General features: G+C 31.6%; 1 protein-coding gene across 1 annotated transcript in view; it reads right to left on the reverse strand.

The window, feature by feature from the left end:
* The window catches only part of LOC112034642 (receptor kinase-like protein Xa21), a 35,339-nt gene extending 17,575 nt beyond the window's left edge, over positions 1-17,764 (reverse strand). Inside the window, exons 1-2 of the mRNA XM_065777934.1 lie at positions 15,006-17,764; positions 14,483-14,881 (exon numbers count right to left, since the gene is read on the reverse strand). Coding sequence (XP_065634006.1) covers positions 14,508-14,881; positions 15,006-17,703 — 3,072 coding nt within the window. The 5' untranslated portion in view covers positions 17,704-17,764 and the 3' untranslated portion in view covers positions 14,483-14,507. The remainder of the gene's footprint in view (positions 1-14,482; positions 14,882-15,005) is intronic.
* Positions 17,765-19,827: the final 2,063 nt, after the last annotated feature.

Here is a 19,827-nt window from a genome sequence, read left to right on the forward strand (position 1 = left end):
TTTTTTTTTATAATTATGCTTACTAATCAAAAATTTTAATTTATTGAGTCAAATTTCAAAAACAAATTTGAGCAGATTAGCAAATTATTCAATGAAATTTTGACACCCTTTTATTTGTTTGTGAGCTTCTAGCAAGTTACATGTGATGTGAGTCCCATTGGACTTGTTAGTTTGAATACTAAACGGGGTTTTGATCCAATCACACTGGGATTTCATGATTCAGTTCCTGCAATTCAATTGGCTCATTGTCTGAATGTTAGTTTTATAGTTTTGAATCCCGTACTGGGCATAAAGCCTATCTAATTGGGATGTCAATGAGCTTATTTGGATTCAATTGAGTTTGTTCTGAGTTTAATATCAACTTATTATTCATATTACAATTTATTTTTGTATTTGCATTTTTATTCTTTAAGATATGGATTTGGTGCCCAATTTAGATAGCATGGGTCACATTGATACAGTTATGTCAAATTAGGGTGTAAATTGAGCAAATTTATAGTTTGGGGGACACTGTAAATGGGTTGAAACTTTAGAGTGGAAAAGTATAACTTCCCATATATTTTTTCATATTTAGTCATTGTTTTGCATAATTATTGACTTTGTTTGGTCTTTTAGGCATCTGAATTTGTGGTAGAGAACAAAAAGCATGATTTATTGAGAGCTATCCAAGAGACAAAATGAGGACTTGTCGCAACTGCTGACCAACGCTCTTCCTTTGAGGAGGCTCTTGTATGGGTTTACTCCAGTATATTTGTTTGCTTCATACTCGTGCTTATTGATTCTACATTCTACATGGGATGTTCACTAGATTAAAAGGAGGAAGAAGTATGAAAAAGTGAATTTGTTAAAGTGTAACTAATGATATGTTTATAATTGGCAGGTGAGTGTCGAGGGTTATAACATGGGTTTGCCAATTGATCTTGTAAAGTTGGATGGGACATGGCACCTGCAGTATACTTCTGCCCCTGATGTTCTCAAAAAATTTTCATCCGTAATGTTGTTCAAATGGGGGTGTCATCCGTAATGTTGTTCGATGGAGTATTCCAACCTTGATAGAGGTAAACATCTGCCTTCTTTTCCTCCCACTACCTTATTTGGAAGCTATTCTAATTAAGTTGAAAACATAGATCTTGAAAGCGTGCACTGCATTGAGTTTGGATTTTCTGTATAATTCTAATTCACTTTTTTCATTAATCTCTATGTTTGTTTTTTCTTTTGAGTCACACAATATCAATATTATTTCAGTTGTTTATGTTCAATGATAGGTTCCTCAGTATGCTAGATCAGTATTGTATTGCAGAGAAACTATAATTTCTGCTAGTCATTTGCCATTTCCAGCAATGTATATAAGATTTCACATATGGGGTAGCTTCAACTAGTGCATATGATAAAAAAGGCCTTCAGCTAGTTGTTTGAGTAAATGGGGATGCTTCTCTCAATCTTTCATATTGATATTGACTAAGTTGTAACAAAAGGTGAGTAAAAGTGCAACTCATTTATTACATAAACATAATGAAAAAACAATATACAGAAAAAAAGAGCAGCCATTAGAGGAGGTTTTTCTCTATTAAAATAAAAATTAAAATAAATATTCAAACATCACACTCCCCCCAAAATGGCAGCCTAAAGAAAATGATTTAAGAAGAATATGTTCCCCACCCTCTTCTTCATAACACAGGTTCCTTTCAAAGTTCTTTTAGGGAAATATGCATGGTAAGACACCAAAGGTGAAAAGGGTCTCCTTTCCTCTTATTCAAACATTTCATCTCCCATGCCTTGAAGAAATTACACAGCAATCGGGCAGCAGCCCCAAGACTTGAAAGTAAGAAGGGGAAAAAAAAGAAAAGAAAAAGGCCACCTCATGCACATATGAACCAATACATTATATATATATATATATATTTAAATACATAGACACACACCCGCATGCAGAAAGACGCATCCTAAAATTTATTTCTCATAGCATATACAAAGGATTAGCGTATTAAGAATTCTCCATATTATTTTTGAGGTCGTTTGGTCCTGGGCTATCTTGTCAATCTTAAGTTTATGGAAGTAAGAGTATCTCCTTGCTTCTCAGATACCTGTCTTCTAATACCTATAAGCTAATATTAATGTACTTACTAAATTCCAACATTTTATTGTGATGGTTGACTTTATTGATTATGGGTAACTTCTTGTTTCTAGTGGTGAGTATTTAGTTAATTTAAGAAACAGATTTAATTGGAGATGCTTCATGTGCATGCAAACTTTAGGGGACTATGGAAGATTATCCACATTCTTTATATTGTTTATGGAGTTGTGGAAATGTGAGAACATTCATATTTCATGAAACACAAATCCTTCAGTTTCTTTGGAGTGACTTCATGGTTATTTGCTGTGCTGGAACAAGAAGGTGCCACTCTGCTTGTATTTGCAAAATTTGACATTGTTTCTGCACGTAATATCTACCTTCAGCTTGAAGAGGTTAGTTTTCCTGCCCTACATGAAATATGACATCCAAAATTGTTGAGCTGTATCAGCTGCAACTATTCCCACTTCCCTGCAATTTTGTTTGACTGTTTTGGAAGTATTGTCAACAGAACTTGATAGATTACATTTTTCATATTCTATGCATTTTTCCTTTTTTTTTTATCATCATCCTATTTGATTTTTCAATTTAATTAATTTATTCATATAGTATATGTAAATTCACCTAATTAGATATATGCAAATGAGGGGAGAAAATAGGATATTTTTGAAAATTTGTTAGGGTGAATGAAAATAAAAGCTACAGTTCAGCTTACATTGCCTAGAAGAGGATACATCAGCTATTTCAATTGGTTGCCACCCCAAACAAAATAGGAAAAAAAATTGACTACTGGTTTTGTTCCATTCTTGTTCTCATATTTGCAAATTTTAATCAATTTGTATCTCCATCATAGCTGGAAATGATTCTCATCTCCGTCAGTCCTCTTCAGATTATCTTTTATTTATTTTAGAGCATCGTTCATTTGAGCCAACACATCTGTAGGAATAAACATCACACAGGTAATCATTTTGCATGATGGATGAACTTGTCTATTTATGCTCCAACTCCCAACAAAACAGATAAAATTTTCGTAGTGAGGTTGCAGATAAGGAAAAATTTGTTGTGTTTAGATATGTAATACCATATTGCTGTAGCCTTCAAACGTGCTAAACAAATGATCTGTCTTTGAGTTTGGATTAATTTGGAGACAGACCTGTTATCAGCAAGCATTCTGATCAAATTTCGGGTGAAAAAAATTTATGCCTCTTGCTAGACTTACCCCCTCTTCATTTCCAGATCTCAGTATAGATTATAGGCTGAGAACAAAGTATTTGAGCTTCTTGTCTTTGCAATGGGCCAATATTAAATGTCTAGTTATTCAAGAAGATGATGGAGATCTTAAGATCACTCCAGCATCACCTAAGATTGACAAAAAGATAGTATCTATTTGTTTAGGATAGCAAGAAAAAGGCAGAACACTTCTTTCTTTTGGTGAGTGCTTATTGTGATATTTTGGTATTTCTTTACTTGCTATGAGAAACTACATGAAGTATAATTTTTGTAAATTTAGCTAAATCCTGCAATTTGTTTTTGGTAAAGTGGGTTAGGTTGCTTGGTGTCAATCCATCCTTGATTTTGGATACAAGATTGGACAATTATTGTTTTACAATATACAATTATGTGGCGTTTGGTACGGAGGAATCCATGTTACTCCTAGAAATCACATTCCTAAGAATGTAGCTATTCCTATGTTTGGTTTATTTCCAGGAATCTTAAATGAATTATTTATTTTTCCCATTCTATCCTTAGATTTGAGTGTGAACTACCAAGTCATTTAAAAAAAATGGTTAAAATTATCAATTTATAAAAAATACAATTTCCTTTAACCTTGAGAATTTGGATTCCCACCTATTTTAAAAGGAATCCACATTCCTACTGAGGGGTTTAAGGGGGGAATCCAGATTCTCTTGGCATCTGATTCCTTAGCATGATTTGCAACCAAACATGGGAATCTTTAAACATTCCTAGGAATCCTAAAACGTTACCCTGTACTAAACGCCACATTAATGTAAATCTTACATTATAAACTAAACAAATGTACAATGTTTTACACACTTGTAAAAAGTGTACAATATTGTACACATTTTTTCAGTCTTCAATATGAGATTTACATTAATAGTAAATATAAACTCATAAGGCATGGTGAAGTATGGCACTTTGACTCCAATTTAATTTTTTTTTATAAAAAAAATCCACTTTTATTCTGATTTTTGGTATTTTTAAAAGTTATATCTATAGTAGTTTATTATTTGAATGGAATTTTTCTTAATTAGTAAGGATAATTTCAATTGGGACTGGGTTTTTCAATAATCAATTTACTTATTTATTTTTGAAAATCAAATTATTATATTAATAATTGAAAATTCCACAATCATCTTGTAGGATCCTCCCATGCATAAATGTATGATTGATAATCTCTCAATTGAACCAACAGAAATAAAGATTTAATTGAATTTCATTACTACGTTCAAAGGGACTAGAATGAATTTCCATTCATTTTAAATTAACACATTTTTTAAAAAAGAAAAAAACCAAATTCTTTTTTTGAAGAAAAAAACAATGTTTCTAAAGATAAAGAATGTTTTAAAATACAAAATATCTTACATATTTTTACGCCCTCCAACAACTCATGTTTAATAAATTGTTATAAATTTTAGATTTACATTCAACTTCAAAATACCAAAGGATTTAAACAAAAGGCATAGTTATGTACCTTAGTGGAATGCAGACTTGTAGTGATGATAATAACATTGATTTTGTAATAATAATAATTAAGAATAATAATTTTATTGTAATTTATTTAAAATAACATGGACAAACAGAACACACCAGTAATAAACTTTGAAAAAAAAAATAATGCTTACAAAAATTCCTACAAGTGAATAATTAAGATCCTCTTCCATGCTTAATGAGCAAGTTTTGCGCTGTGTTTGAGTAAATGAGGTCGAAGCAATAGCAATGTCGCTGCAATAACTAAGGTCATGAGTCTTGAGTGATGAGAAAATAGACAGGGATAGCGAAGTGAGTGGATGTGGATCATATAACGTGAATGTTACTTGTTACACAGTTTCCTCGCGCACATGGAAAAAAGTAAACTAATAACGACAACAACTGGTCTAGATTGGGATAGTGAAGTGAGTGGATCATATCGCAACAACTAATATGAATGCTACAATTTTTTCTCACACACAAAGGAAAAAAGTAAACCAATCATGCAATGGTAATGCCAACACTAGTCTAGTCTTTGTCTTTTGTGAAGATTCCCACCAATTGATAAGAATCTGGATTTTTAAACTCATGGATACACCAAGATAAGGATTGATGGGTGTTTGAACTAATGTTTTGTTTTTTAGTAATTAGGTTTGTCTAAATATCTAATGTATAGATGCTTTAATCAATTTCTTGGATATGCTTGCAAATTCCAATGTGGCCAATTTGTCAATGTAGCCAAGAATAATGTTCTTAGTGATTTTAAGTGATATCATATATAATTACATAATAATTATTTAATTGAATAAATTAATGCAATAAATTTATTCTCACGTTGTTCTATCTTATTTGTCCACATTTTCTTTTAAGATGTCATAAAATATTGTACATTTTAAAAAGTTTTTATTTATTTATTTATTTTTAGAGGAAACAATAGTAGACTTTATTAATTGAGAACCTATTTATAAAATCTGAATCCATCATAGACCCCACTGAACTCGAACAAAGTTGCAGGCAAACACTGAGAATTAACTAGTCCTCACCCAGAGTGTGAGAAGAAAAGTCTCTCCCTAGAGAGAAAAATACTCACCTGGCGTGAGAAAAAAAATTGGTTTTGGGTTTGATATGGTCTTAGAATTGGAAATTTTTTTAAGTTAATTGAATAAAATTTTAATAAATGGGAAAAGTTAACTAATGCTAAATAGTCTTTAGCATTAGTTAATAAATTATTTTTAGAAATGTTATGGAATATTTTTATGAGAAGTGGGATGAAATATGCTAGAAAACTAGTTTATAAAATATTTTAGAAACTTTTTATGAGAAAGAAAAGAAAAAGAAATTGATTTTTTTGACAACTTTTCATATTTTTCATAAAAGTGATATTAAAAAATTTCTAAAAATGATCCATTAATAGTTGCCATAAGAGCAGCTATTAACCTTAATAAATTTACTAAAGTGGCATTTTTTGATTTAAAAAAGCTAATGTATTTTGTCATTTTAAATTTTATGAGTTAATTTTTTTTTTTTTGGTTGAGATAGTTAAATATGTTGGATAAACTATATATTTGGTCTCTATCCTTTACACCATATCTTAATTTGGTCTATAACCTTTCAGTTGTGTCAATTTAGTCTTTAACCTTTCAGTGACTTGTCGATTTAGCCTTTGCCGTTATGTTTTAGATGGAAATTGCTGATGTGGTAAACGGCAAAAAAAAAAAAAAAAGTTTATTGTCACATCAACGAAAATTATTTTTCATTTTGGCTATAGTTACATCAACAAATTTCATCAAAGAGATAATGACAAAGACTAAATTGACACAACATTGAAAAATTATGAATCAAAATGAAATATAGTGTAGATGATAGGAACTAAATACATAGTTTACCCAAATATGTTTCTAAGCATGCAACTTGAACTCTTTTTCCCTAGAGTTTAAACTAAAGGATGAACAGTGGTTTGACAAGACATGTCATAAACTAAAATCAACCCTTGAATTTTGCAAGGAGCAGGGATAGAGTCAAAACTTGAAGTTAGGAGGGTGGCTTCGCTGTTAGTTGCACGCGACGGCTCTAACCTTCGGCTATGCTGCTTAACCACTAAGAGAATTTATTTATTTGTTTATTTGTGTTTTTTATGTGTGCTACTAGATAAAGACAAATTTGTTTTGTTTAAATTTTTTAAAAATCCATTTGTTTGTTTTGGGTGAAATTGGTTAGTTGAGCTTAATTGTTTTTAACTTTACTGTTGGTAAATTTGTTGTTGGGTTATATTTTTGGGCTTGCATATTTTTTTTTTAGAGTTTAGATCTATAACTTTTTTTATGACCTTTAAAATGAGGAAAATACTAAGATATAAACTTTTTTATATATTGTTAATCTGGTGAGTGATTACTAATAAGTAAAAAAGTTATGTAAGTGGTAGGCTTAGATACAAAATAATTTACTACCTCAGTAATTTGTAAAAATATTCTAGAAAATTTTGTGGCTATAGCCTTATTCTTAAATAATCAATGATATTGTTAAGGGGGCAACTTGTAATTTTATAGAACAAAAATGTTAAAATTGGTACCTAGGTAAATACTAATATTAAAAAAAATAAAATAAAATAAGGGCAAGGTCAAAGTCTCCCTCTGTCCCTGGCATGGAGTCACCATTCTCAAACTAATAGTATTTCTTCTAATCAAAACTTTTTAAAAAATAAAGTCCTTTGGAAACATAAATAAGTTATTTAAAAAGAAAAAAGAAAAAAACATATCTTACACTTTCAAATACTCAACAACTAATCTATAATAAATGGTTCGTAACCTGTGAATTCTATATTTGTGTAACTGTGTTCTAACTTCAAAATAACAAAAATTTTCAACAAACACTAGGTTATGGACGCAAGTAGGATGCAGAAACTTGTAGGGATGATGATAGCATTACCATTGTTGTGGCAGTACTGCAACCAAGGAAATAAACATCTTTGAGAACTAGATTGATAGAAACTCTCGTCCCCTATAATTTTGTTCAAGCTCGATTATCATCACTCAAATTTAAAAAGATGCAAATTTTTCACTGAAAAATTAGAAAGACGTTAACTTTGTGCTTCCATCCATATTCCCATATCAGCATTTCGTCTATCACACACACAACTATATATGCAATTTCTTTAACGACAATCAACAACACAAGGAAATAAACATACCCGCGAATCAAAAAAAACATAATCATGGCATGTTCCAAGTTACAAAAGGCTAAAAATCCACCCATTCAAACCAATAAAGCCGAGCCGGGTAGTATCAAACAGCAAGAAGTCGAAATTCGTCATATTTTCATTTCCCAATTCTCTCAATCATTGCACACACACACTCTCACTAACTAAGATTGTCAGCCACATGATCATGATTATGATTAGATCTCAAAAAAAAAAAAAAAAAAAAAAAAAAACTTAAAAAGATCAAATTCAATCCAATTCGAATTAATAAATCCAATTCAAATTAATTGGTTTCTAACAATTCAAGTCCAGAGGACTCGATTNACACATTTGTTTAATCTATAATGTAAATCTTATATGAATAGTACAATGTAAATCTAATATTTTATAATATATATATATATATATATAATAATGATAAGAATGAGAATGTAAAATAAATGGAAAAAAAAATTAGTGCACATATATGTTAGGCAAAGTGGTACCTCCTCCTTACAATGAGGGCATATCCATGGGCTTTGCTAAATCGAGCCCCAGAGACCAGAGTGGTGGGATTTAGGTATTAGGTTTCCTAAAACAGATACAAAAAATAAAGAAAAGAAAAAAAGAAAAAAGTTGTGGAAAGGGATTATTAATTTAACCTCTGAAGAGCAATGGGACATCGAGTAGCTACTCACACCACTTATGTCACCTTCTCCGCCATTACTTCTGTAGTCCAATCTGAATACCGGCGGCTGCATAGCCTTCATAGTAGTAGCTGATATAGATATCCAAGAGTATTGTTTCTTAAAGGAAGATATGGGCCATATGGCTGAGTATTTATGGAGTTATTGTCAAATTGACACCAACAGATACGCTTGTATCATAAAAGGAATTGGATTTTTTTTTTTTTTTTTTTGAGAGGAAACAATAGTAGACTTTATTAATTGAGAAACAAGATATACAATGAGGAAGAGAAATAGGAACATATGACTCCCCCCCCCCCCCCGCCCTTTTTTTCTCTTTTGCATCAACTGCTGGAGAAGTACGATTACATCGTAAAAATTAAAAATAAATAAATAAATAAATAAATTTCAAAATGCTAAATGACACCTTGATTTACATGGACATCCGTGATGAGTTTTTTTTTTTTTTTTTTTTTTTTTTCTTAGGAATGACTTCATGGTCGGGCATGGTTGTCTTGCAACCTCCATCGATCCATAGTTGACACAACACCTTGCTCATTCACCACATTTCTACATTTCTTTTCTCCCTTAGCACTCATAGCTCCTTATTCATATTTTCTGCTTGCTTCCTTTTATGCCTAGGTTCCATGTCAACAATTGAAGAATTGATAAGAGTCTAAGGTCTTGTGGTAAGCCTCTTCCAATTCATCATTGCTTTTGAGCTTCCAATTGTAGACTTCTCCACAGACTCAACTCTTTTTGGGCTATGTTGGATTGACTCACACATTTATCTATATTACCACTTTTTTTGTGCTGGCCCTTACCAATAGTCTGTTTCCTTTCATGTTACCACAACCAACGTTGAAACCTATCTTTAATCCTCAAAAACTGGTGCACCTTGTTTCCCCATTGAGTCACGACTGAGGATGACAGTATCCTCATCCATGACTACCACCTCAATCAAGTCAGAGGAAATCACGCTATTATCTAGCACGCAGTCAGTTGGAGTCATTTTTAAATTTGAAAAATTTGAATCGGTTTGGATGGCACGATCATTTTCCGTAATCAACTCCTTAAAAACCGGAACGTGATTCTTCCCAGGCACTGATCATGATTATGATTAGATCTCAAAAAAAAAAAAAAAAAAAAAAAAAAACTTAACAAGTTCAAATTCAATCCAATTCGAATTAATAAATCCAATTCAAATTAATTGGTTTCTAACAATTCAAGTCCAGAGGACTCGATTTAGCCCTTTAAAAATGCACTTGGAAATCGAGTGTTTCACACTCGAGTTCTGGACTTGATTTAGCCCTTTGAAAATGCACTGGGAAATCGAGTGTTTCACACTCGAGTTTGAACTCGAGTGTGAAACACTTGATTTCCAAGTGCATTTTCAAAGGGCTAAATCGAGTCCTCTGGACTTGAATTGTTAGAAACCAAAATAGTTTCAAACCTTACCTTACTAATAAAATAGTTTGAGGGATTTGGTTATTTTTTAATAAAATCCCCCTTTTTCAGATTCTAAAAGGTTTTGGATCGAATTATATACAAAACAACAGAAACTTAAAAGGAAGAGAGAGAGGCGGAGGGTGATGATGCATGTTAGTCGTGAAATTAATCAAAATTATAATGTAGAAGTAGGACACAAGGTTTGTTGTTGTTGTTGTTGTTTTTTTTTTTCCCTACTTGATGTTGATAATAGAGATTTTTTCATAAATCTCTAAAGTTTGAGAGTGTTTAAATTTTATATCTTAATTGGATTTGGTTGTGTTGTGTGTATTTTTTTTAAAGGAATGTTGATATGCTCAAATCTGAATTGTCTGATTTTTCTGTGTATGATAGAGTTATACGACTTATCTACCATGTTATATAATTTGTTTAAATAATATATATAGATAGTTTTATAGATGGACATGTATTACCTATAAATAAATAAATGGACATGTATTGAGTTAGAGAAAAACTTTGTTAATTTTCGAATGTTGTAAAATTTTTATTGTGTTCTTAGAAAGACTATTGTATAATAAGGTTTTTTTTTTTTTTTAAATGAAATTAAAAGAGCTCAATATCAAAATAAAATATATGAATAAAGGGCGATCACTTATACAGTTAACTATATGAGAAGTGACTATGGTCTTGTAGGTTTTAGCTTAATTAACACATCTTTGTGTTTTTAGCGGAGACATCTAGAATTCAAATCTCCATCTTTTCCATTGTATCTATCTGAATAAAAAAAATTATATGCAAATTAATATTGAAGTAAATTTTTTTTATCAATTTCATAAGTGACGTTGGATGGTTTATGTTAGGATGAAGCATAGTAACTAATCTAACCGGTAGAATTAGTAGAGAGCATATTCCTTGTAATTGATGAACTTACTAACATCAACATATTGATGAAAAATGCTAACTAGCAATAAAATCCCAACTCAACCTATTTAAAAAAAAAAAAAAAAAAAATCCCGACTCAACACTATGTATAATTAGAGCTAGCCAATATGCCACTATGTATAATTAATTCTAGTTAGAATGGTTATGTGACAAAAGGATTCGGTATGCAATGGTACAATAGACTTCTAAATTCTAACACAAAGACACACCATAAATTTTACTCAACCATCATGATATGTTGATGCTATGACATTATTTATATGGGATAATGATGAGGTAATGCTTTAATGGTCATGCAATTGATGAGAAATATTTCTCTCTCTTTAAAGAAAGGAAGGTGCTCTTGCAAATGGACAACAATGTACCATTTCTGCTTTAGGGAAAGTCCAATCTTTGTTGTTATTTTCGATACAAATCAAGGCCAAATTTGGTGGTTATTGAAAGCAATCCTATTTCTTCACCACCACCAAAGAAAAAAAATGGCAATCTTATGGAAAAATATTCACTTTTATTTTACTCATACTTTAAATGTTGGAGTTGTAACAGATTTGAATCTTTTGAAATTTCAAATGTTACAAATTAAACTCTAAATTTTGTTATTTTTAAATAAGAATTAATTTAAACAGAATATGTATTACTTTCATATTGGAGAAAATCTGCACAAAAAATAGGATATTTATTACTTTCAGTTCCATTAAGCTCATTCAAAGGGTGGTTAATCTCGTTTTTGATGTTTGGAGATAGTTTGGATACTTTTTGTGTTTGTGAAAAATATGGTTTTTATGATGAAATGAGTATTAAGGGTGATGAATTTTGTGGCTTTGAATTCAATAGTTTAGAAAATTTGTGCTGAAGGTGTTTTTGAAGGATTTTGTCCTTGTGATTGCATAAAAATCATTGACGGGTTAGAGCATTTACAATAAGATAGCTAAAAAATTTAGCGTTTAACAACTCAAAAACTTACTTTATCTATTTTAATAACACACTTTGCAATACACCAAATATCAAAACTTCTATTTTAACATACACCACATTAAAATAGTATAAACAAACCAATAAAATAAATATAATAAACCATAACTCACAGCCACCATCAACCTCAAGAAATAAATTTAATACACCACATTAAGACATTTCTTTTGAATGGTGGAAAGGTGGTGCTTGGGAAATGTTGAAGCCAATTTCATGGCCTTGGAAGGGGTTTGACGAAGATGAGAGTGAAGTCTTTATAAATTAATTTCAAAACTTTTACGTGAGAGAACTCTAAAATTGTCCAAAGTGGTTCCCTTTTCTTTGTGATTCCTTTATTTATGATTTTTTTTTTTTTTAAGATTTCTAAAAACTTAGGGAACATTTTCAGCTAAGAGAAAAATTGGACAAATAAAGATTTTTTTTAAGGCCTGAAATCAGGTTGCCATTCTGACCCATCAGACTATCAGAGTACCAATCTACTTATAATGGGCTCAAATCAACACATCAATTCAAGGCCCAGTGAAGTATGGCACTTTGACTCCAATTTTCAAAAAAAAAAAAAAAAAAAAAATCCACTTTTATTCTGATTTTTGGTATTTTCAAAAGTTATATCAATTGGGACTGGGTTTATTATTTAAATGGAATTTTTCTTAATTAGCAAGGATAATTTCAATCGGGACTGGGTTTTTCAATAATCAATTTACTTTTTTTTTTTTAAAGCAAATTATTATGTTTAATATTTGAAAATTCCACAATCATCTTGTAGGATCGTCCTATGCATATATGTATTACTGATAATCTTTCCATTGAACCAATAGAATCAAGATTTTAATTGATTTTATTTTAAATCAACAATTTTTTTTAGAGAAAAAACCCAATTCTTTGATTTTTTTTTTTTTTTATGGGAAGAAAATTTTTTTTTTCTAAAGATAAAGAATGTTTTAAAATACAATATATCTTACATTTCTTTTTATGCTCCCCAAAAACTCATGTTTAGTAAATGATTATAAATTTTATATTTGAATTCAACTTCAAAATACCAAAGGATTTAAACAGAGGGTAGGATCCTGTACGTGTCTGTTTGGCATGATTAATTTAGCCAAGTTTTTTTGCTATTCAATTTACTTTTGTTACTATTTATGGGTTTTACTGCACCTTTTGATACTATTCATGGATCCTACTACATTATTTCAGCTAACTTTTATTTTTTTCTACAGTACTTTTAGCAAAAAGTTTTCATTTTCAGTAAAATAAGTGGATCCCAAACAGACCAATGAAATGCAAACTTGTAGTGTTGATAATAACTTTGATTACGTGAAAAAACAAAACTAATAATAATAATCAAAATAATTTTATGGTAATTTATTTAAAGTAACATGGATACACAGAACAAACCAATAATAAACTCTGAACAAAAATAATGCTTACAAATTCCTTGGAAATGATGCTCCCCTTCTCTTGGAAATGATTATAAATAATATTCTAATTGCACAAAGTCACTTACTTTGTTTACTTTCTTTTGCAAAACCATCAGTTCCACTGCCGTCAACGGTGGTGATTTCCTTCTGATAATATTTTCCTCATTTTTGGTAAGATGAATAAATTTGAGTGTTTTATTTTTTATTTTTGATAGCTTTAAATAACGGTTTTGACAGGGGATTGATAATATGGCAGAATCCTAGTCTTTTAATTTAAAAGGAAGGTGGGGATTTAAAGAATTCTAGTAGAGTAATCTAAGAACTTTAGAGAATCATAATCCAAAGACACATTTTATTTTGATCATTTATTAGTCAATACGTTGGTTTGCATACTTGGTATTTTTATGTTGACAAGTCATTTATGGTGCACAATATATACATTATTTATTTTGGAATTTATTTTGTTTTTTGTTTTTTTTTTTTTTTTTTGCTGCAAATGATATATATAACTAGTTATTATTGAATCCTATAAAAAAAAATTTATTTATAATTGAATATAAATAAATAAAATAAAATAAAATAATTCATTATAACTTTTGCTTAGTGAAAGGTTTAATAAATCAACTAATTAAAAGATAAGACGGAAGTCTAAATAAAAGAATTCTAAAAGAATATCTCAGAAGATTGAATTTTTGGGAGAAAAACATTTTGGAAAGACTCCTTGAGTAATTAATACAATATATAGAGACACATTAAATCAAAAGAACTACTCATTATTTTCATCTTTATTTAATGTGTGACTTCACTTACATGTGAAACCCAACAAGAATCACATACTCTAACACATAAGATCCTTACTTTGATATACATATAGATAGATTTTTGTTAACAATCACGTCTCTCAATTTCTTCTCAAAAAAGTAAAAAAAAAGAAAAAAAAGAGNAAGTTATATCAATTGGGACTGGGTTTTATAATTAAAGAAAACATTAAGAGGAAAAGGTCAAAGTAAGTAAAGAATTTAATACCAACATTAAGAGGGAGAAAAGTTTGATTTTTGACCTTCCGTAAGGCCAAGCATGTTGCATTAAATCCTAGCACCAAGAAGAATGTCCCTGACCAATTGCAACTCAGAGATGGCCTTGCTGATGTCCCATCGTTCTTGCGGCAACTCCATAGAGCATGCCAAGCCAAGCTTCACCATGGATATCAAACACTCATTCGTTCTATTTGTTGGGGTGCCATTGTGATTGCCAATTACTTCATCATTATTGTTAAAAAGATTTGGGTCCGCAATCTCCAATACATGGTTAGGCCAGGCTATGCTAGCATAGTTGTGAAGATTCAAGCCTCCATCAAACATACTATCTGTAGGTCTCTTTCCTGTTATCATCTCCAACAATAAGATTCCATAACTGTAGACATCCCCTTTGGTTGACACTTCACTTCCTAAACCGTACTCTGTCATTCAAAATGTTTGATATAGGTAATATGGTCACAATAAAATTTAGGAACTCAAAAAGTAATCAAGTTAAATGTGGAAAATATATGTTAACAAATGAATATTTCAATAAATTGTTGTTACCTGGAGGAGTGTACCCAATTGTTCCTCTTATTCCAATTGAGCTGCTTTGCTTCAGATTTGTTTGTTCTAAAAGAAATTTTGCAAGTCCAAAATCTCCAACATAAGCAATCATATCATAGTCAAAAAGAATGTTGCTTGGCTTTAAATCACAATGAACAACTGGCATTGGACAATGGTGATGTAGATAATCGAGTGCACATGCAACGTCAATGGCAATGTTTATTCTTTGAAGAAGGTTCAAATTTTGTATCTCTACTTGCCCAAAATCTGTTTCTAGATCATGTAACCAATTTTCTAGATTTCCATTGGGCATGAACTCATAGACTAGAGCCTTAAAATCATTACCATGAAAATCCACACTTGAGCAAGAAGTTATGATCTTCGCAAGATTTCGGTGACGAATATTTTTCAAGGTTTCACACTCAGAGATAAAGCTCCTAGAAGCTCCTCTACGTTGAAGATTTAGTACCTTGACTGCAACAATTGATCCATCCTCGCCAAGGATGCCTTTATATACTGAGCCAAAACTACCCACACCAATTAAATTTGCTGTAGAGAACCCATCAGTTGCTTTAAGGAGCATTTGGTAAGACACTTTCAGAAGTGATTTTCTCAAGTAAGATCCTGAAGTGGTTTCTTTTCGTCTATTTTTGTGCCAGTAAAATAAGAAAAATGCCAATGTGGTTATTGCTAGAATCACACAAGCCATTGAAACTAAAATTTTGATTGCAAGATGCCACTTCATTTTCTTATTTTCTGTTGCTACACACCTAGGCAACTTTAGTTTAGATATGCCCCCACAAAGCCTTTTATTTCCTACAATTGATAGTGCGCTAGCATTTGCAAAAACTCCTTTTGTTGGAACCTCTCCCTCAAAATCATTGAAGGATAAATTCAAACTCTTCAAGGAAAGTTTATCCAAGAAATTTGGAATTTGACCCGACAACTTGTTTCGAGAAAGATCCATAACTTGAATACCTCTGGAAGTACTCAAAGATGTTGGAATTACTCCCTGAAAGAAATTACCTTCAATGTAAAGGTACTCAAGGCTGGTGCAGGAGCTAAGGCTACTTGGAATTCCGCCAGACAACTTGTTCTCAGATATGTCCAATTCTGCTAAATGGATAAGATTGCCAACCTCTGATGGTAATGATCCAATTAAAAAGTTTCGAGCTAAATTAAGTGAATTTGACAAGGAGGAAATTGCAAAGAGTTGTTTTGGAATGGGGCCACTAAGATTGTTTTGAGATAGATTTAACAAATTCAGATTTTTGCACTTTCCTATACTTGATGGGATAGTCCCTTGCAATATGTTATTTTCGAAATGCATGTCACTTACCGAAGACAGGTTTCCAAGGGTAATTGGTAACATTCCTGAGAGTTTGTTGTTATGTAAAGATAATCTTTGTAACTTTTGGAGATTACCAATATCACTTGGGATTGTGCCTGTGAATTTGTTACCATGCATCCATAAGTGGATCATGCTAATCAAATTACCTATCTCTGAAGGGATTTGCCCAAAAATAAGATTGTTGCTGATCAGAAAATATTCAAGTTTGGTTGAAAGATTTCCCAAAACATTTGGCAACATACCTTTGAATTGATTGCCCATGAGGATCAAGGTATTCAATCGGCTACAATTGACTAGAGATTTAATGAAATCCAATTCATCAGCATCTCTGCTTCCCAAATTATTTTCACCAATAATTATCCCTTCCAAACTCTGTAAGCCTCCAAAATTGATTGAAACTTTTCCTGTAAAATTGTTCGTGTCAACTTCCAACCACTGTAGCACTGAAGCATTAGATAATGAGGCTGGAAGAGATCCAGTAAATTGGTTTTCAGGAATTTGAAGCAATTGGAGATGGGGAAGGGTGAGGAATAAGTCTGAGGGAAGACTTCCACTAAGCTCATTTATACCCAATGAAAATTTAATTATAGACGAAAGATTATACAAAGACGAAGGAATCAAACCCGAAAGTTTATTTGCACCCAGATAGAGAATTTCTAAGCTTCTTAGTTGACCTAAGGCATTTGGAATCTGCCCTCCCAAGACATTATGGGATAGAGATAATTCATGGAGAGAGCTAAGGTTTCCAATGAAAGGTGGGATTCTTCCCGTGAGATAGTTTCGATCAGCATAAAATATCACCAGCTTCGACAAAGAAGCAAACTCCATTGGGATTGACCCTGAAAGGTTATTTCGACCGACATTAAGGAACTCAAGGTTGGCACAATGGGAAAGGTTTGCAGGAATTTCTCCTTGGAAGGAGTTGTTACGCAATCTCAATACTTGCAACTTGAATAGATGACCAACTTCATTATGAATCTTGCCTCCAATGGTGTTGTTCGAGAGATCGATTACCCTCATGAAGCTGAGGTTTCCTATGTATGGAGACAAGGAGCCCACCAATCCTCTGGTCGTAAGGTTTAATACAGTGACTCTTCTATGCTTGCGGCCGCATGTTACACCTTCCCACTGGCAGAAATGGAGGGAATCATTCCACGAGCTCAGAACGTTTCCAGGGTCTTGTGTTATCTTTGTCTTGAAGGCCAACAAAGCCTGATAATCCGTCTCATTCCCTCCAAAATAACTAGAGGTGCCAGTATTGCTAGATAAGACAGCAAGAGTTGATTTTACATTGAACAAGAGAAGGATGGCTAGGAAGTGAATTGAGGACAATAGTCTCATTCTCATTGCTTCAAGTGAAGATCCACTTCCTTGCTGATTCAATTTAATGAGCAAGTTCTGGGTTGTGTTTGACTGAATGAGGTCGAAGTAGTAGAAATGTTGCAGCACTAGGGTCTTTAGTGATGAGAAAGTAGAATAGAGTGGGACCAACTAACGTGAATGTTACTTGTTACACTTTCCAGTCAGTCAATCACGCAATCAGTCAATATCGCACCGTTAACTAACATGAATGTTACAATTTTTCCTCACACACAAGGAAAAAGGTAAGCCAATCACGCAATGGTAACCGCAACACTGGTTTAGTCTTTGTGTTGTGGAGCAAAAGTCTAGTCTTTGTGTTTTGCGAAGATTGCCACTTTTTGTTCATTTCTTTCATTCAAATTCAATGGTTCAACCAGAGATGGTCCAAATTCCGTTCTTTTTACCGATTACTCTCATTGGGCATTATATAATTTATTTTCATTTTCATTATTATTATATTTTTTTGCTGGAATGAAAAATTTTTGTTCAACACAGAGCAAAAGCAGAGCTAAGATTGAAAAGATCAGGCTAGAAGAATAGAATGACTTTTGTTGGGTCTTACACGTTTGCTGAAACACACACACACAAAAATAAAAAAACCTCACTTTTGCAGTTTTGCTTATACAACCTTCTTCTAACTCTAATTATACTATTCAGTTTTAAATTGTTTGTCATAGATGTATAATAATCATAGCATGTTTGACATTAGGGAAATACTATGTCTACAACAAATTATAGGCGGCAGGTAGTTATTGGCTGAATCAATAACTTCCAGCATCACAATATCTTCCATGATTAACGCACTGGGACTTTGGATTGTCTGCTCGAATGACTGGGAACAATACCAAGTAATCTAATGTGGTGTGAACTGAGTGTTACCACCTTTCTCAAGTACATGCGCTTCACTCTTAAAATATTTCACAAATTTCAGTCAAGGTTTACAATAGCAATGCTTCCTCAATATCATCTGCAGCTAAAAATATAAAGTCTCAGCAAAGGATAGGGTTCAACAAAATTTTTTTCCCCTTCCTCTTATTCACAAATCACAATTATTGAATTATAAAAAATAAAAAATAAATTAAAAAAAAATGAAGAAGAAGAAGAAGGAAATTAAAAAGGAAGAGGAAAGCTCTTTGTGTAAATAAAATAAAGATGGGGTGGGTGTTTGAATGTTTTGTCTTTTTTTAATTCATTGTTTTTTACTAATCAGGTTTGCCTAAATGTCTAATATATAGATGCTTTAATCAATTTCTTGAACACGCTTACAACTTCCAATGTGGCCAATTAGGTGGATGAAAGGGGGTTACCTATCGACTTGCCTTTTATTATCATGACTTTTCTTGAGCCAGAATACCCTATTCTATGCCCAATATTCTAACGTGTTATACTTAAAATTAATACCATACATTATGGTCCAATTAGTTGCAACTTTGCCCAATCTGACCGAATTATTACATGATAACTATCGTAAAATTTGTCAATGTAGCCAAGAATAATGTTCTAAGTGATTTTAAGTGATATCATATATTTTCCTTAAAAAAAAAGTGATATCATATATAATTACATAACAATTATTTAATTGAATAAAAATTAATGTAATAAATTTATACTTGCGTAGTTCTATCTCATTTGTCCATGCTTTCTTTTAAGATGTCATAAAATATTGTACACTAAAAAGTTAATGAGCACAATTTTAATAAATGGAACAAGTTAACGAATGCCCTTAAAGTATTAATTTAGGAAATAATTTTAAAATATCTTTATGGGAAAAGAAAAAAGTAATTGATTTTTTTGACAACTTTTTATATTTCTCATAAAAGTAGTATCAAAACTTTCCGAAAAATGTCCAAATGCCCTAAAGGCACATGTTTAATTCATGAGAAATGCTATGTCTACAACATTTTTACAACAATTTTACAACAAATCCTAAGTGGCAGGTTGTTACTGGTTATTATTGTTGGGGCAAAAAAGTAATCTTACTATTAGTTTCAAATTTGAACCAATAATAACTAACCACCTATAATTTATTGTAAAAATGTTGTAGATGTAGCATCTCTCTTAATTCATACGCACAAATGCATCAAAAATCTTGTCAATCCTCTTTTTCCA

Source organism: Quercus suber, unplaced genomic scaffold (assembly GCF_002906115.3).
Source record: "Quercus suber isolate HL8 unplaced genomic scaffold, Cork oak 2.0 scaffold_169, whole genome shotgun sequence".
In the NCBI taxonomy this organism is placed as follows: domain Eukaryota; kingdom Viridiplantae; phylum Streptophyta; class Magnoliopsida; order Fagales; family Fagaceae; genus Quercus; species Quercus suber.